The sequence below is a fragment of the Nelusetta ayraudi genome, unplaced genomic scaffold, assembly GCF_046127955.1.
Source record: "Nelusetta ayraudi isolate G7.1 ecotype Tasmania unplaced genomic scaffold, CSIRO-AGI_Nayr_v1 ptg000053l, whole genome shotgun sequence".
Lineage (NCBI taxonomy): Eukaryota > Metazoa > Chordata > Actinopteri > Tetraodontiformes > Monacanthidae > Nelusetta > Nelusetta ayraudi.
The window spans coordinates 3,683,394-3,701,553 of record NW_027466103.1 but is presented as its reverse complement, the minus strand read 5'-3'; the positions used below and the strand labels follow the sequence as shown (position 1 = coordinate 3,701,553).

At 48.3% G+C, this 18,160-nt stretch overlaps 3 protein-coding genes across 15 annotated transcripts in view; 2 read left to right on the top strand and 1 right to left on the bottom strand.

Annotated features, from left to right (window-relative positions):
- Positions 1 to 10,449, top strand: part of srpk2 (SRSF protein kinase 2) — a 57,016-nt gene extending 46,567 nt beyond the window's left edge. For 3 of the 9 annotated variants that reach the window (XM_076038080.1, XM_076038078.1, XM_076038081.1), the window contains 6 exons: positions 397 to 1,428; positions 2,598 to 2,698; positions 3,234 to 3,341; positions 3,595 to 3,664; positions 5,474 to 5,566; positions 7,758 to 10,449. In XM_076038080.1, the coding sequence (XP_075894195.1) occupies positions 397 to 1,428; positions 2,598 to 2,698; positions 3,234 to 3,341; positions 3,595 to 3,664; positions 5,474 to 5,566; positions 7,758 to 7,942 (1,589 nt within the window). In that variant the 3' untranslated portion in view covers positions 7,943 to 10,449. The other 6 variants (XM_076038085.1, XM_076038079.1, XR_012928349.1 and 3 more) reach the window with 5 other exon arrangements.
- An 84-nt stretch (positions 10,450 to 10,533) lies between these two features.
- On the bottom strand, positions 10,534 to 16,971 carry adck2 (aarF domain containing kinase 2). 3 transcript variants are annotated; one of them, XM_076038094.1, is made up of 9 exons: positions 16,954 to 16,971; positions 14,431 to 15,401; positions 14,209 to 14,355; positions 13,405 to 13,533; positions 13,220 to 13,315; positions 12,491 to 12,769; positions 11,819 to 11,947; positions 11,572 to 11,625; positions 10,534 to 11,370 (listed from the first exon to the last, which is right to left on the bottom strand). In XM_076038094.1, exons 2-9 carry the CDS (start codon positions 15,277 to 15,279, stop codon positions 11,230 to 11,232), a joined length of 1,824 nt encoding a protein of 607 aa, XP_075894209.1. In that variant the 5' UTR covers positions 15,280 to 15,401; positions 16,954 to 16,971; the 3' UTR covers positions 10,534 to 11,229. The 3 variants fall into 3 exon arrangements, with proteins under 3 accessions (XP_075894209.1, XP_075894210.1, XP_075894208.1); XM_076038095.1 differs by lacking the exon at positions 16,954 to 16,971 and having other exon boundaries at positions 14,431 to 14,865; positions 15,040 to 15,679; XM_076038093.1 differs by lacking the exon at positions 16,954 to 16,971 and adding an exon at positions 15,510 to 15,678.
- A 502-nt stretch (positions 16,972 to 17,473) lies between these two features.
- LOC142896424 (DENN domain-containing protein 2A) overlaps positions 17,474 to 18,160 on the top strand; it is a 37,168-nt gene continuing 36,481 nt past the window's right edge. For all 3 annotated transcript variants that reach the window (XM_076038077.1, XM_076038073.1, XM_076038074.1), the window contains exon 1: positions 17,474 to 17,937. The gene's annotated coding sequence lies outside the window, so the exon portion shown is untranslated. The remainder of the gene's footprint in view (positions 17,938 to 18,160) is intronic.

Genomic DNA, 18,160 nt, shown 5'->3' with positions numbered 1-18,160 from the left:
TCCTTTTTTTTTTATTTAGGTCGTCTGTTGAGAGGATTTAAAAAAAAAAAGAGTGTTTTGCAAATCTTTGTGGCATTAGTGTGTGTGTGTGTGTGTGTGTGTGTGTGTGAGTGAGTGCAGGCTTGCTCAGTCTGTCTGTGAATGAATAGGAGGGAGGTGGAACATCTCCAACGGCTCGGCCCACGCCTGGTCTCGCTGAGGACGGGAGGCTCGGGCCTCCGTCTCCCTCCTCCACCTTCTGTCTCATCACCTTCTGCTCCTTTCTTCCAGTCTCTCTTTTGCATCCTTCCCCGATCTTTATTCCTTTCCTCGCGCTGATCTTCTCTCCGCCCACTCTCGCTCTCGCCTTTCATCATTTTTTCTCTTCTTCAACCGAAACTATTTTCCCTGTTTTAGGTGCGGCGCCTCCCGAGGAGCAGACGCAGGTGCCCCTCAAGCAGTCTGGCGAGGATGTGGAGGAGGTGGTGGAAGATGAAGAGGAGGAGGAGAAGGAGGAGGAAGAGACGGAGGAGGAAGAGGAGCCCACACCTACCGCTGAAAAGGAAACCCCCATCCCCCCGACGACAGAGGAGGAGAGCGAAGGAAGAGGACTAGAAGAGGTGGTGGATGGAAACCTGGAGGTCGAGGAGAAGGAGGAGGAGGATGAGGAGGAGAAGGAGAGCGGATTAAAAGTGGGCGAGGATGAGAACCAGCAGGAGGAGGAGACCGAGGAGAAGGTAGAGAAGGAGGACAAGAAGGAGGAGGAGGAGGAAGGAGAGCAGGAGAAGGAGGACAAGGAGACTGAAAAAGATGGGAGTGAGACTGAGGAGCCGCAGAGCAAAACAGAGTCTGTGGTGGAGGAGGAATCGAAGCAGGAGCTGGAGGAGGAGGAAGAGGAGGAGGAGGAGGAGGAGGAGGAGGAGGACGATGATGATGATGATGATGATGAGGAGGAGGAGGAGGAGGACGACGATGATGACGAGGACGAGGTCACGACAGCGGACCTGCTGACCGAGGCCTCCTTCCCCTCCGCCAGACCCAACAGCAACAAGAACAACTCGGCCAAGACCAACGGCCACGTTCTGCTGCTCCCTGGTGGGCTGAGGCCCAACCCCAGCATGCCCCCGGCCCCCTCGCCCACCACCGAGCCTCTTCTCTGCCCCCTGGTGGAGTCGGAGCTCAGCTACACAGACCGGGACAACTCGCTCAGCTCAGCCTACGAGACGTACAACGGCGAGCTGACCAACGGCTCCAGCGACCGCCACCGCCTCAACATGCCCTTCTTCCCCGACCTGCCCCTGGACCCAGAGCCGGGAGACCTCGCCCCCGGCCCTGGCTCCGCCCCCGGCCCTGGCTCTGGGACGGCCGAGGCCGAGCAGTCGCCCAGCAGCCCCACGGCCGACCGCAGCCGCACCGTGTCGTCCTCCAGCACGGGAGAGACACCAAAAGGTAAAGAAGCTGTAAAAAATGATTTGAAATCTATATTCACTTGAGTCTTTTCCACTCAGTTTTCCCACATTAAACATGCCGTGCTGTGCCAAAGTAAAGGACAATAGATCAGTTAGTGACTTCTGGTTTAAAATCAAAAATAAGAATCTGTTCTTAATTGAGAAGGTCGTGGGTTCTCTGCGGGTTCACCGTCTTCCTCCCACCCTCCAGAAACATGCCTGCATGCATGTGAGGTAAACTGGGAACTCTGAATTGTCCGTAGGTGTGTGTGTGAGTGTGAATGGTTCTCTGTCTCTTTGCGGCCCTGTGATGAAGTGGCCACTCGTCCATGGTGTCACCCTGCCTTCACCCTATGACAGCTGGGAGAGGCTCCAGCAGACCTCGAGACCCTGAGTGCAGGAGGAAGCGGGTATTGAAAATGGACGGATGGATGGATGGATGGATGTTCTTAATTGCTTGCCTTTGGTTAAATAGAAGAAAAAAAATCATTCAAATATACTGCAAATCCATAAAAAAAAAAAATCTAATCTACGGAACACCAGCAATAATACAATGTGGAATGAATGAATTGTTAGTTTTAAAAATGACACGTTGCAAAAACAGTCGGTGATATCCGCCGCCTTCTTGCCAACATCTGCGTGAGAACGTGAGTTTCGATCTCGATGTAAACGAGAACTGGTCCCGGACGGACAGTAATCCCTGCTCATTTAAATCCAAGGTTCCGCCGTATGTCGTGGGCTCATCAGCGGAACACTAGTGAAGGAGGCCGCCCACTCCATAACCCAAAGGATGCAAGGGTGCCATCTCTCACTCCAAAGCCACAGTGTCTCATCGGTGCCTTAGGTGTATCTATTGAGGGATAGCGAGACCCAGTCCTACAGTCAGATCAAGGTTCTGCCGTTGCATCAGTACCTGCGTCTTCTAATCCAGCCAAAGCGTTCTTTCTATGATCTCACCCTCAGCTCCAGGGTCACCTCCACGATCACGTCTACCCGGAGGGACTAGGGGCTTTTAAATAATTGCCTCGGGCGAAGCAAAGACAATAAAGTCCATTTTCCGACGGAGCCCAGCGGTCCCTGGGTCGCAGTAAAAAGCTTTATCGGTGTATCTCACCTCTCATCTTTTTCCTCCTCTTCCTTTTTTTTCCCTCTTCCTCTCTCCCCTCTCAGCCAGAGCCCGAGCTGCCGACCTCCTCATCAACCCGCTGGACCCGCGCAATGCCGAGTCCATTCGAGTCAAAATCGCTGATCTTGGAAACGCCTGCTGGGTGGTAAGACTCGATGGGCGCCGTGTTCAAACACGCAGTGTGTGAACTAGACCAGGAGGGCTGTTGGGGGATTGCGGGACGCGGTTACAAGCTGCCTTAGATTCATTGAAAGTTGCCGATTAGCGCCGGCGGGCTTTCTTGTGTACGGCCTTAAAGGGAAAGTTCAAATGAAATGCAAATTTCACCCATTTACTGTTCACCACCATGTCAGTGGAGGCTCTGCTGACATTTTCGAATCAGCGTAACTATATTGGAAGTTCATAGAGGTGAAGTGTAAGGCAAATGTGGCCAAACACTTGTGTAGTGTGGAGCTCACAGGAACACAGCTACTGGCTGGAGAGAAAATGGTGTTGATTGTTCTGCCTTCACTTGAACTGTGTTAGGTTGCTGTGCTGTTTGAAGCGCGACTTGATTTTTTTAATTATTATTATTATTATTATTATTGTTGTGGATTGAAGTCACAGTGAGAGTGTGTGGGAATTAAAAATAAGACCAGCGCCACTCATCTCGTCCTTCACATCTGGTCCTTGTTGTCCAGCACAAGCACTTTACCGAGGACATCCAGACGAGACAGTACCGCTCCATCGAGGTCCTGATCGGAGCGGGTTACAGCACCCCGGCGGACATCTGGAGCACCGCCTGCATGGTGAGACGCACCGAGTGCATCCGACACAAGCGCTCACACCCTTTGCTGCTTTGGCGTCATACACATGCAGTAGAAGCCCAGTCATACTCCAATAGACCCCTATGTTCTGATTGATCTTAATCTCAAGCGCTATTTAGCATGAATACGGCACCCTGCCGCTCGCTCCTCTACCCGGGCTAGAATCATAACGCAGGGCACTTAAGGTGAGCCGCAGTACAGGCCGGCGTTTAGAACCCAGTTTGATCTCCTGCAGGCCTTCGAGCTGGCCACTGGAGATTACCTGTTTGAGCCGCACTCTGGAGAGGACTACTCCCGCGATGAGGGTGAGTATTTAAACCTCTGTGATGTACACTTGTCTTTATGTTTTTAGACATCGCGTGCGTGTGTGTGTGTGTGTGTGTGTGTATCCCTCCATTTGAGGAGATCTCACTGGGGAATTATTCCTGAATATTGCATGTCTACACCCAAAGGATGTATTTCCTAGATGATAAATGTAAAGATAAAAAGTGATGGATGGTGTTGGTTTTAGAACAGAAATGCTTTAAAAAATATATTTGTAAAATCTTACACCGTGATTTGCAAAATATTACATAAAATGTTGGCTATTTGAATAATTAATTTAATTTCTTAGTTTTCAATTCTTAGTTAGTGGGGGGAAAACTGTTTCTCTTTTCATCAGTTTTGCTACTATATCAATGTATCTAAACGAAGGAATAACTGAATTATGTTTTTGCATAAATGTGTTTTGTGCATTGATCCAAAAAGAAAAAAGAAAAAAAAATAAAAAAATGGCCTGACGTGAGCTTAGTTTTACAGTGTAGCCGTCCTACTCTCCTGTCCTCCTGTCCACTGTGAATCCTGTCCTTCAACTCTGTTGCTCTGCCTCCACTCACCGTCATGCTGCTGTAGCAGTGATTGTCTGAAGCGTAACACGCGTAGAGGATCCAGTGAACCCAGCATGCAGTGGGCAGTGGTGTAGCACCAAGCTAACAACAGCTAACGTTAAAGTCACACCTCATCAGTATTCTACTTTAAGATGGAGTGCAGTTCATTGCATGGCACCTTCAGCTTTCAAACCTTTTTTTTTTAAATTATTATTCTCAATTTTAAAAATTTTTTTTTTTACCTTCTCTGTTAAATCCCTTATTCAAAGCTTGCACACTCATCCTCACACCATTCCTGAGTTCCTCCTTCTCTCATCTTACTAGGACGCAGTTCTTCTGCACGAGGCCTCTGTGTGGGGGTTCATTGTGAACCGCCTGACTGCCAGCTACTGGTTCTCTTTTAATCTTCCACCGCTGACGCCAAATTAATAAGAAAAAAACAACAAAAAAAAAAACAACCATGCCCCAATTTCAAGTTTGCCTGCAGTTTTTTTTTTTCTCTTTTTTCTCGCACAGAAATGCACGTCCACCTCTCTTGCAGGGCCGATCATTTTCATTTCACCCCCGCAGCTGTGGAGGCACAGCTCACTAACACTGGGTTTCTCTCCTTTACTGTCTGTGATTCTCTTCCCCCCCCTTCCTCCTCCTCACATCTCGGCCTTTTCCATGTTTCCTTCCCTTCAACCTTCTTTACATGCCACTTCCTTGTCTATCCCCCTCTTCCCATTAAATCTGCACTGCCTGTCTCTGTTTTCTCTCCTTTCCCCCTCCTCTCTCTCGGCATTCCCTCTTTCCCTCTCTTCCCTCCATCCCTCTCTCCCTCCCTCTCTCCTCTATAGACCACATAGCCCACATCATAGAGCTGCTGGGCTGTATTCCGAGGCACTTTGCGCTCTCTGGAAAATATTCCCGGGAGTTCTTCAACCGAAGAGGTAGCGCTGGCCAAAGAGCTGCTGGGACTGGGACACACACATGTCTGAAGGAGACACACACACATACACACAAAACAAATGGACGCCAGCTGGCAAATAAACCCTAAAATTGTGATTGGATCTGTGAGTCGACGGGTCTCATCGATGTCCTCGACGCTCCCAAAGAGCGAGTGGACGTCCGTCCATCCGTCCGCCGTGCTCCGAGGCAGCCGTGTGTGTGTCAGTCCCGCGCAGCCACTTGTGTGGACGAGTGTGTGCATGCCGTAACGCTGAAACCCTGCCTGTCCCCCTCTGTGATGTATGTGGTGGTGGGCAGACCACATCGCTCTGATCATGGAGCTCCTTGGGAAGGTCCCACGCAAAGTGGTTGCTGCTGGGAAGTACAGCCGAGAGTTTTTCTCCAAGAAAGGTAACGACACCGTGGTCAGCGTTCTGCTCAGGTGTTAGTCTGGGCCTGAGGGAAGCAGCCCCAGCACAGCTGCAGCTTGCTGGTAGCTAGTAGCTAATAGCTAGCAGTTGCAGTATCTGACGTCACAATAAAGATCGCTTTACATGCCCCCTAGTGGTGATTAATTAGTAGTAGTAAAAATTCTGACGTTAGAAAAAAATTTGCACAATTTTTAAATATATTTCCTCTGCAAATGATCACTGTCCTCGTCATTAGCTCTGAGCATAGCAGATAGCAGATAGCTAATCTATACAATCTATTAGTAAAAGGGGAAAAACCAAATCCAAACACACGTGAACTGATTACTGCAAGAATTCTACGACTGTCAGAATGGTTTCTGTCAATTTTTGCTGGCACAGTAGCAGTAGCCACATGGTCGGGCAGCTTAGGGATTAAACAGCAGAGCCTTGTGCCTTCGCTGCCGCAGTGCAAAGGTCTTAAGTGTGCCTCTCTCTCACTGCTCGTCTTTTAGCCCGGTAAGTGCACGGATCTGTGTTCAGTGCTGCTAATAACACTAGCACTTTCTCTCTCTCTCTCTCTCTCTCTCTCTCTCTCTCTCTCATTTATTCTCTTTTCCTCCCTCATAGTTTATTCTGCGTCATGAGAGCTGAATATTCCTCTTTTGATGTTGTCTCTATCTGAGTCGGGAGCCTGCACTTGATATCTCAATGTTCCTCATTTTATCTCCCTGCGCCCTGTTCATCTGCTCTGACTTTCTCACTCCGTCTCTCCGGGCGTCTCCAGTCTGCCCTCAGCTGGCCGCTCTCTTCTTTCTTCAGTTCGTGCACGCCGAGACTGAGCTGATATCAAAGTGTATTAAAAAAAACCCAAATGTAAACAAGTAGTAATTTTCAGTAGCGGCATCGGAAAAAAAAACCTGCATGTCTATGCCGCTACAGCTGTGATATCTTGTTAGTACAAGGTAAGCTTTGAAACCCACCCCACATTCCCACCATCTAATTAGCATATAGGATGGAGCGGTTGCCATGGCAGCTGTGATGGGGGGGAAAAAAGAGACTTGGGTCTCGATCCTTTTCTATTATTAGCCAGTCATACTTTTAGCATCCGTGTGCTAAAAGTCGGAGCTCTTCCGTCTGTTCAAACAGTGAACACCTTGCATATCTGTCCGGTTTTGCGCCCCCCCTCCCCCCCCTCCCCTCCCCGTCTCCGCTCATTGACCCCTCGCCATCTGCTGCCGTGGCGCTCTCATCCAAGGCGCTACAGGTTCTTGCCCCACCGCTACAGCACTTGCTCCTGCAGCTGAGCTGAGCTCTTCCCAGGAGTCCGGAGCTGCAGCGTTTGGGTGACGCCTGCAGAACCGAGGCCCTGCTGTGTCATTTCATTCGAGGTGGGGTGAGCGGTGGGGGGTCCAGGTCACTCAATTCATTAACCATAATATAATGCGACTAAAATAAAAATAACGTGTACTTCTGGGCGAATCTAGCTGGGTGGTTGATGTTGGATTAAGTTGGAGATGGCTTTAATGCATTTGTCTCTGTGTTCATAATAGCTTCAAAAAAATGGCTATTAAAAAGTCTCATTAAAAAAATGTCAGCGCAAAATCTTTTCTCTTTAGAAGTAAATCTGTGCACTACGTAATGTGTTCAGCTTGGGAGAAACAGAAAAAAACACCACGTATTTTGATATGTATGTAAATACCGAAAAGCTGCATGGCTGGACTTCACCACAGCTCAATGAGACTGACGTATATTGTCCTTTCAAAAGAAAAATCCCATGAAAAAACAGCAATCCAGTACTGTTTTTTTTTAACTACTTTTAAAATAGTTCTAACGACTAAGCTGATGAAATGTACCCATGAAACTACAGAATTTGCTCGCAAATATTAAACAAAGTAAATAAACTAAAGCATATCAGCACGTAAGTGCTCATTTATGTGTAATTAATTCGTTTTTCGGACATCATTGAAGCTCAGCTTAAAAAGGAGATCCAACCACAGCCAGTGTTTGTCTTTTCTTGGGATTTTCTTTAAAAACAAACAAACAAAACAAACTATTCTAAACAGCCATCTGGTCAGAACACACGACAGAGTTTGAGTGACCCACCAAACCCCCTGCCCTCCCCCCACAACTCAACATTCCTACTCCGTGTCCTATGCGCTCCCAGTGACTCTGCTCCCAACTGCCCCCTGCAGGCGAGCTGCGGCACATCACCAAGCTGAAGCCGTGGTCGCTGTTCGACGTGCTGGTCGAGAAGTACGGATGGGCGCACGAGGACGCCGGCCACTTCACCCACTTCCTGCTGCCCATGCTGGAGATGGTGCCCGAGAAAAGGGCTACGGCGGGGGACTGCCTCAGCCACCCCTGGATCAACTCCTAGCTGCTCCTCCTCCCCTCTTCCTCCCCTCCACCTCCAGCTCCTCCTCATCCAGCCCTGGATCAACTCCTAGCTCCTCCTCCTCCTCCTCTTCCTCCTCCTCCTCCTCCTCCTCCTCCTCCTCCTCCCTGTTCCTCAGCCACCCCTGGATCAACTCCTAGCTGCTCATCCACCCCCTCCACCCTCTTCCTCCCCTCCTCCCCCTCCCTGTTCCTCAGTCACCCCTGGATCAACTCCTAGCTACTCCTCCTCCTCCTCGTCACCTCTTCCTCCACCTCATCCTCTTCCTCAGCCACACCTGGATCATCTCCTAGCTCTCCCACCCACCTCCTGCGAGCAGCGTACTACTCCCACCTGGTGGCCGCCTCTGAAACTGCAGCAGAGAGCTGGATGAGAGAGGCTCTCTCTCTCTCTCTCTCTCGCTCTCCTGACCTTCCTCCCCTCTGCCAAAAAAGAGGAATGTAGAAGACGAGGTTCCCGGGACGAGCCGACGGTGACTGTGTCTTCCACAGAGAGAGAGAGAGAGAGAGAGAGAGAGAGAGAGAGAGAGAGACTCTCTTCTTCGGCTCCTGCTTTTCGGGATGTCCGCTTCTCTCGTCCGTCAGTCGCCTTCCCGATCCCCACGACTCCCCCGCCCCCCCCCAACCTTACTTAGCTGCTGCTGCCTCCAGTCCCTGAGAGCAGCCGTGTGACAAACTGACGACCAGGAGCTCCTTCTGCCGTGACCTGAGCGTCGCTTGCACCTCATCAGGAAGGAAGCTGTCATGGATTGTGGATCTTTCTTTGTTTTTTTTGTGGGTGGGAATGAGCGCAAGTGCCTGTGCTCCAAAATCCACCTACAAAGTCCATCCCCCTTTTTCCAGCACACGTCCACCCCCCACCCCCCTTCCACACCCACCCCACCCCAGTGGTTTTGAAGAAGCACCATCAGATGGAAAGTTTACACCCTGGTTTCTTTGACTCCAAAAGCACCCCCCCCACCACCACACACACACACACACACCCTCTAAAACCAACTCCAGTGGACACCCTCCCACCCCCCAACTTTGACTGTCGTTGCTTTTCAGCCAGAGACCGATTGGGAAAGTGCAGAATGAGCAAACAAAAAAAGACCTACTACAATCAGCTGACCGTGGAGGAGGCCTGCTCGATCTTTAGAGACTATTTTTATAATGCATGGCGAGGCTGACGGATCAGCACCGGTGAGGAAGAGCCAACAGAGCGATGGACGCAACCTGTTTTCAATCACTCATCCTGGACACGGACTTAGAAAGTGTTAGTTGAGGACATTCCAGTGTCCCTCCGCCTCTCCTGCCCGTCCTCCCCGAGGAAGCAAACTAGATTAGGACCACCTTCTCCTCCTTGCTTTTAACATTCCTTAAACGAGGATCCATCATTCCCAACTTGCAGAGCAGCCAGGTGAAGTCCTGCTGCGTGCGGGACATCGACCCGGTCCGCTCGGTACTGAGCTCCTCTCACTTTCCCCCGTGAGAGGAACTGTGTGTGATCCCCCCCCCCACTGAACTTCTCCGGATCGTGGACGGTCACATGGAGGTTGCACTCGTCTTTGTAGATGTCCTTCAGGGAATCTTTGGAATCTTTGTACATAGAACTGAGATACTGACGCAGCGAGGAGTGGCCGTGTTCAAAGTTTTACATTACAAGCATCATTCCAAAAAAAAAAAAAAAAAAAAAAGGAAACAAAAAGAAAAAAAAAGTTGTCGGTATCACTTTGACTTCCTCCGACACGTTTAAGGGGGAGGGACGTGTGGACTGGATTATGCCACCTGTTGGCTTAATGAGAGTAGTGCGTCGCCACACTGTACTGCTGCTGCTCTCAGTGCCAACACTCCCAGGACGCTCCTCATCATCTCCACCACTTAATATTGTTCTGTCGCAGACATGCAGACACACAAACACAAACACAGGACACCACAATTAGTCCAGTTGCCTATTTTTCGCAATAAATGAAAAAGATGAGTATAAGTAAATGGTGAGATATTTTTAAAAACTATTTAATTCATTAAAAAAAAGAAAAAAGAAAACAGCTTTTCTCTGGTTGTCGTGACCGTGACAGAATCTTGTCTTATACTGAGGTGATTGTGTTTGTCTATTAGAGATGTTTTTATTTCATTTCTCATTTTCATTCTTCTTGTTATTATATTATTATTAATATTGAAAGATTTTTTTCTTTTTCTTTCTTTTTTTTTTTTTTTTACACAGTTTTCACCTCTCCCCTCCCTCCTTTACTTGAACAGCGCTGCTTTGTCTGGGCTCTTGATGGTGATTTTAAAAAGAAAAAAAAAAAATCAAATTTTTTTGCAATAAAGGGTATGCGATGAGTTCTTTTATTTTGCACCAAAAAAAACAACAAAAACGTTCTTATCTCACTCTCAGCCATGCTGACTGTTCTTCCTTAAGACATTGACAGAATCACTTCTTGTCTGTTTTTATTTTTTTGCGTTGACAGATTTAATAAAACTGTTAATTAAATGGATCCTGTGCCCTCGGCGTGAGTGACTCGTCTGCTTTGAAATGGTGTCGCTCACTTGATAAAAGATCTGACAACTTGGCGTTGGCGTCTCAAGACCATCATCAACTAAATCCCTTTTTATTGACACATATTCACAGAATGTTCTTACTGTTGCACTGGGAAGGTTAAAGGAACGGCCTGTTCTCAGAACAGCCGGCCAAAGGTGTCACATTGTAAGACTTTAAGACAACAAAGGTTTGAGTACATTGTGAGTCCCACGGCAGGAAGAACCGCCATTGTCCTAAAGTATGTTACATATTAGTGTGACTACAAACCATAAAAGTGATTGTGAGATTTAAAAATGGATCTTTCAATAACAAAAACAAATGCTTGAAATGATTGTCATTAATATGAGTCATCCGTAACGATTTAATTTTTTTTTCTCTCTAAAACTGGTCTTAGTATTTGGCAATGCACTAGTATGGTTGTTAGCTCTTATTCTTATCATGTAGAACACCACACTCTTCCTCACTGAGCCTGGTCCGGGATGTGCTGATTTCTCTTTACACCGACACACGATAACAAATGTTAAAAAAAAAATAGAGAGGTAACAGTAGGTAAAAATGGAAACACCACTACTGTACGATGTAGTGAGATACTTTATCAGCACCGCTGGAATGCAGTAATGAGACTGTGATGCCACAGGACAACACTTGGCATTATGAGGACATGATGCTGCACGTGTGTAAAGAATGTAGGCCTTTTTTTTTTTTTTTTTTTTTTGCTGTGTGTGTGTGTGTGTGTGTATGCGTGTGTGTTAGAGCAGTGAGGTGTAGTTCTTCAGCAGAAGCGGTTTGGCCAACTCCAGGATGTCCAGGCTGGGATCCAGCGACCTGCCCAGGCCCTCCAGCACCATAATGGCAAACACAATCGAGGCAAAGTTGCTCTCCAGCTTCACCTGCAAAGTGCAGCCAGTCGGTAAGTCAGAGCCGGCCAGGGGAAAAAAAAAAAAAAATTACACACAAAACAAAAGGTTCGATCTAATGAACACATTATTTTCATTCGTCTTTAACTTTGTCCGAGCAGCAGCAGTGATTGTGATCATGTGTGACAAAAGCTACTGATGCTGCCAACGGTGGCGTGCGGGTGAGGGTCTGACCTTGTGTTTGATGACCAGACCAAAGACTCTGGACAGCAAGTCGCCCACTCGGACCTAAAAACAACAATCATGTCACAAACAATCTGATGTGACACTGGTCACCGACAGGAGGAGCATTAGAAAAGACAGAAAGAACGGATGAGTATCTCAACGATGCTCTATTGAAAACAGCAAGTTTCCTCATCTCGTGCCCGTGCATTAAAAGCAAAAACAAAACAAAAAATGGATCCCAACAGCCGGTTGCTACCTTTCCGAGGGCCAGGGTGGAGCTGAGTGCGTCCTCCACCAGCTGGGCCATCTCCCTCTTAAACTGCTGCACGTCCTGGCACTCGTTGGCCCGCGCGTGATGCAGGAGCAGCTCGGCAACTCGCTCGCCCTGAAAGAAAGGCAATCACAAGATTCTTTAGGAGAATGGATCATTATTATTATTGTTAATTATTAATACTACTGTCGTAGTACTCCAGATTGGTCTTGGTCTCAAGACCACTTTTTAAGGGTCTTGGTCTTGTCTTGGACTTAGACGGACTGGGGATTTTTGATCCAGACCAGTCGAGACTGCAATGACACGATAATAACAGAAAAGAATCCAGCTGCTGCCTTGTTTCACTCTGTTGGTGACACCCAGCGTGACACTGCCTCTTCATCCTAGTTAATTGATTTTTTTATTTTATGATCTTAATAGCTGGCAAAGCAGCAAAATGTTAAAAAAAGATACCTTGCTGTAAAGAAATGTTGCTGTTCCATTGATGTAGAAGCAAACTTGAATTTGTAAAACAAACATAAACAAACATGCTGGTCATTTTTTCTGTTTTGTTGTTTTTCTTTGACATATCCAGTCTTGGTCTCAATACTCTCCAGTCTAGATCACGTCTTGGTCTCAACACTGCGTACGACACACGTGCTGTGCTTGGCTCTCTACCTGCCGCAGCACCACGGCTGTGAACACGGCCTTCAGGTTGGCCAGGTCGCTGTCCCTCAGCTGGGCCACGATGCCGGCGTCCAGCAGCACCAGCTGGAGGGGCCGAGGCTGAGGCCTGACGCTGACCACCACCGTGTCCCACAGGTCAGTGAGGGTGGTCTTGCCCTGCACCTCCCCGGAGAAGGCACTGCTGTCACCGGAACCACACGGAGGCCCTGAGCACTGGACAAGGATGTTCCCAGGGTGGAGATCAGCGTGGACAAAGTTGTCCACAAAAACCTTGAACAAAGGGTTTCAAAAAAAAAAAGAAGGGAAGTTTGCATTTTTTTTTGGTTACGTATCCATCCATCCATTTTCAATTTCCGCTTCCTCTCAGGGGTCTGCTGAAACCTCCCCCGGCTGTCATAGGGTGAAGGCAGGGTGACACCACGGACAAGTGGCCACTTCATCACAGGGCCGCATGGAGACAAACAAGCATTTACACTCACACACAATTTAGAGTTCCCAATTGACCTCACGTGCACATTTTTGGAGTGTGGGAGGAAGCCGGAGAAGCCGGGGTGAACCCACGCAGACACGGGGAGAACATGCAAACTCCACACAGAAAGGCCCCAGAAGACCCTGGGAATCGTACTCACAACTTTCTTGCTGAGAAAATTGTTCGGAGCGAATGTAAAAACTGCCAATGACACGGAAACCACGTGGGGGAAAGTAAGTGGTTCATCTCACCATCTTCAGTATGGTGTTGACACCCATGCGAGCGATTTTCTGCTTCACTTCTGGAGGAACATCAGATTTCAAGTAATTGGAAATTGGCTCACTCTCCTGGGGGAAAAAAAAAAAAAAAAAATCAAGTTCAAGACTTGACCTCCTTTCCGTCTTCACCTGCCGTCTCCCTTGAACTCGACACTCACTTCAAACGTCTCCACCAGGATGGTCCTGGTGACAAATGGCCGTAACGGAGTCGGGAACTTGACGTAATCCACATTGCGGAAATTTTCCCGGAAAAGCTCCATGTTCTTGGCCTCAAAACGGAGATCGATCTGGGAAAAAAAGGGCTTGGCTGAGATCGGAAAACACAAGTTTGCAGTTTAGCCCAGGGGCCATATGCAGCCCATTAAGCGTTTTAATCCAGCCAGCCGAACTTGAAGGAATTATATTAATAATCAATAAGTCATAAACTAGCTGTATTCCATCCATTCTTTCAGTGGTTTAAGAGTCATTTCAATAAAGAGGTATAAATACCTATAAATACTGTATAAATACTGTGGGGCTTCAAAGACACAAGATTTTGTTGAAACTTGACATTAAAGCACATGTTTTCCACATACTGTATCCCATTAAATATTTTTGGGTCTTCAAAACACTCCATCCATCTGCTCCTGCTTCCCCCCCCCCCCCCCCCCCCCCGTCACATTTTAGAACGCATTGTGGCCCGCCAGTCAAAAAGTTGGCCCAGCCCTGGTTTAGCCTCCGGGCTGAAAGCGAAGCTGTGTTGCACCTTCCGTGTGTTTTAGAGAGGAAAACATGTTGTAGCTGTGCAGCGGCCACCTGGCCAGGGTTGCTGTCACTAACCTGAGAGAGGTAACAATGACGCTAATTTCCAGAACAGCTGTTTTTAACCACAGCATAATCAGTCGATCAAGCAAGACAGACGGAGATGGACGTCACTCTCCGACAACATTGGTCAACTGCAGAAACTATGCGCCGTTTCCTACCTGTTTAGTCATCAGCTTCTCAAACTCCTCCACAACTTCGCAAAGGCTGAGCCACTTCATCCCAGGCAGGCACTGCAGGAGCCAGCTGCCCGCTTTCATCAGCAGGAGGTCTATTTCCACCTGCCTCCTCACACCTGGATGGATCACCTGCGCGACAAATACGCAGTAACCTCAGAGCACTCTGAACGGCGAAGGACCAGGACGTGACCTTGCGATACCAACCTTGATGGCCACGGGTATCCGATGTCCTTCCTCTGCGCCAATCTCCTCGTGCACCGCCTTGGGACGGACCTCCTCCTTCTCCTTCGCCCCCGTCCAGAGCTGCCACAGCGAGCCAACCACTCCTCCCAGTCCAGGGATCTCCCAGGCTTCCAGCAGGTCTTCTTTCTCCAGTTCCTCCAAGAGCGCCTGGAAAGCTGGGTCGTCCACGCGGTCCACCATGGCCCAGCCTCTGTACACCTGGGCCACGCATCCCGAACCCACCGGCTCTTTGCTGTGGAACTCCAGAACCCTCCTCCAGCCCTCGCCGAAGGCTCTGCGGAGACACAGCTTGGTGTGCTCCCAGGCGTGAGGCCGCACCTTGACATGGAGCCGGGAGAAGCGGTCGCAGAACTCTGGGGAGAAGATGTCCCTCCTGGTGCTGGCCCACTGACCCAGCTTGATGAAGGTGGGCCCAGATGTTTCGGTGACCCACAGCAGGGCATTCAGCCAGTGGCCGGCCCAGCGGGTGGACAGCAGCGTCAGGGGGGAGAGCAGCAGCAGAGGGGCAAATTTGAGGAACAGCACTAACGCTCGGACAGTGAGGCGGAACAGGAAGACGAGCCTGTGCACCTGGATTTTAGCGAGGAACTTCCTCTCGGGAGCTCTCTGAGGAACAATGACCTCCTGGCATCTGGCCGAACAGCGTGATGCGTTCACTGCACCTACGCACAGCAACGTAGCCCTGGGGATGTGGCTTAGAATCTGCGCTCTCTTAGCGAAACAAGCCCTGGAGCTTTGGAGGAGTCTGGTTCTGGCAAAGGAGCCGGCTCTCTGGAAGGTGGACCTCAGGTTCAGAAGGACCAAGGCCATCGTGGTCGTCTCGGTGTTTGGGCTGTTACCTCTGTACGTGTCGGAGCTGTGCAAAAATGTTTAAAGCAACATGTAACAAAGGCTGCAAACTAAGTCTTGTCTGTGAGCTCCGCATAGTACGCCTGGAAAGGAGAGAAAAACAATGCAACTGCCTGAATAGTTACGCCGACAATGAATGACTGCTGGCAAATATATGCATAGGTAGTCGGTTAACTCAGGTTTTGGGTTACCGGAAGTGTCTTCTCCTGAGACGGTAACAGAATTACACTATGGCACAAGTCGACGGCGAAACATTTTTTTTTATTTTTATCACTGACACGGTTCCACGTTCATGTTGTTTTTATTGCATCGTCCCTGCAGTCAAAACATCCATAATGGCAGTAAAACTGGTTCACTTCCGGGTACGACATTGGTCACGTGTCTTTTCTTAAAGGCATATTACGGTCTAAAAAAAAATATATCAACATTGATGCGAAAAACTAATTATACATACAAATTAAACTATGCAATAGTTTGGATCTGACGAAGAGTTTGAAATGTTGATTTATTTATTTTTTTTACCCTTTGTCTCAGCCACTGTCCATAAGCCTCCGAGCATTTTTGCTTCTTCTTATTGTAGAGACGTCAACTGGCCAACAGATGGAGATATTTCAGAAATTATTCCGCGCTCCCCTTTCAGTTTCACTCCCCCGTCACGTATACTACCCTCACCCATAAATTCAGGGACAGGATGTGGGTCTGTAGGCAACTCTGCTTTGTCTTTTAGTTTTGTTGTTCCATTTCCTTATTTGAGGGTTGTAACCGGTTCATTGATCATTGATGATTGATTGTTCATTGATCACTAGCCAGTCACTAGATGTCAACACAGACATACAACACTTTTTAGGTAAAGGTTGCTAAAATTCAGTGACAACTATTTTCTTGAAGATACTTGAAGAAATTCAATGTTAAGAACACAACTCTATCTCTCTAAAAAAAAAAAAAAATAAAAAAAATAAAAGATAATAATAATGATAATAATAATAATAATAACAGAGAGAGAGAGTTTTTTTTAAAAAAAAAAGGTTTGTAAATTCTTTCTATAAGGCAATTAAAGATTTCTGAGAGCCCAGCTCTCATTGACCTGGACTGCCTTTTGTCATTTCCTCAGCCTTCCCTCTCACCCACCCAGGACTGAGAACCTTTCATTGCAGAGTTCCCAGTCAAGGTGTGGGCCTCCCAGGCAGTGGGCTCAGTCAGTGATTCAGGACTCAGAAGCACAATCAATTGGGATAAATGCCAAACAGATGTTATGCGCCTCCACCTACCCCCATCAGCCATTGATGGAAAAGCCAGGCCTTCTTTTTTTTGTTTTTTTTTAGATCTTTCTTGCATTTCAAAGAGGGAGGTCAGGGTTTGGGCTTTGAGGTCAGCAGGATATAGTAGCTGTGCTGAGGTGATGCTGTCCCACGTTTTTATGATTGCCTTCCACTGATAAAACTCGCTGGAGGAAGGTTTGCTTCACGCACACAAATTTTGTCATAACACGCCGATCACGTGGACTTTGTGCCGCCGTGTACATGTAAAAAACTATCAAAACTATCAAAATCTATTGAAGTGGTTTAAATCAGTTGTGCAGAGTCTGTAGGTTTAACCGCACAGCTCGTCAGCAGGCCAGATTTTTTTCCTACTCACCGGAACTTTTCCATTCGTTCCACACGACCAGCTGGTTACTTTGGAGTCCAGGTTCAGAAGGTTCCCTCCGTCCTGTGTAGCGGTCAACTGAGTAACAATAATCTCAAACTCAAACAGACAATCACAACTCATCTGTGTTGTTGTTCACTTCAACATGTCACACTAAACACAATCTAATGTGCCATCCCTCGTTTGGAGGAAAAACGTGGCCCTTGGGCCTCTGTAATTGGCTCCCGCAGGAGGCTTTTATTTATGTATTCAGTCGTGCAGCCCCTCTTCCTGCTCCATTCCCCACCTCCCCTTTTCCTTTTTTTTGGTTCAGGACACTTGGTTTCCCAGGCAACTATGAGCTCCAATCGCCACGGCCAGCTGCAGATTAGTTCAGCAGTGGGGGGTTTAGGTGGGTGGGAGCTGGGAGGGGAAGTGGAAGGAGGGGCTTGGGGGGGGTGATGATGGAAAACGGAGAGAGAGAGAGAGAGAGAGAGAGAGAGAGAAGACGGAAGGAGGGGTGGGAAAAGTTTTGAGAAGGGGGAGAGGAGCTCATTGAGAGATAGGAGTCGGAATGAGTGAGTGTGGAGGGAAGAAGCTGAAAACAGTGAAGCCCTGAGGCTGTAGTGCAGGAGGAGGAGGCTCTCCTTCATTTGTGCTCTTGTGTTTTTTTCTTTCTTTCTTACCTTTACAACAGTGCTGGGAGTTGCACTCTGAATCTTTCTCCATTTGTGTCCATGCTGGAGGCACCGGCAGGGGCCATGCAGAAGGAGAGACGCCGGCTGCAGGGATAGAGGCTCAGCCACGACCCGAGTGAGTGACTGAGTGAGGGGGAAGAATCGAGAAGGGAGAAGGGAGAAGGTCGGTCGGGACGGGGGGGACAAGACGGAGTTATAGCTGAAACGGAACCATGCGAGTGGATGTTGTCTTCTGCCCACTGGCAAAATGAGGATCTCCAGCAGGAGGACATCACCAGGGCTCAGCCAGCGCAGAGAGGTAACGTGGAGAGAGAGAGGGGACCTGTCTTTCTGTCTGTCCTGCAAGCCTGCCTGTCCGTGTGCATGCTTTATTACTGTTAAATAATCCTCCAACACAAATGAATCAGCCGAACAGGATTTGATGCATGCGGCCGCATTCGCTCTCATTCGCGCATTTCTTTCACTTCATCGCTCACACATGCGTGTGACCTGTGAGTTGCGGTTTAAATATCCCCTCTTGT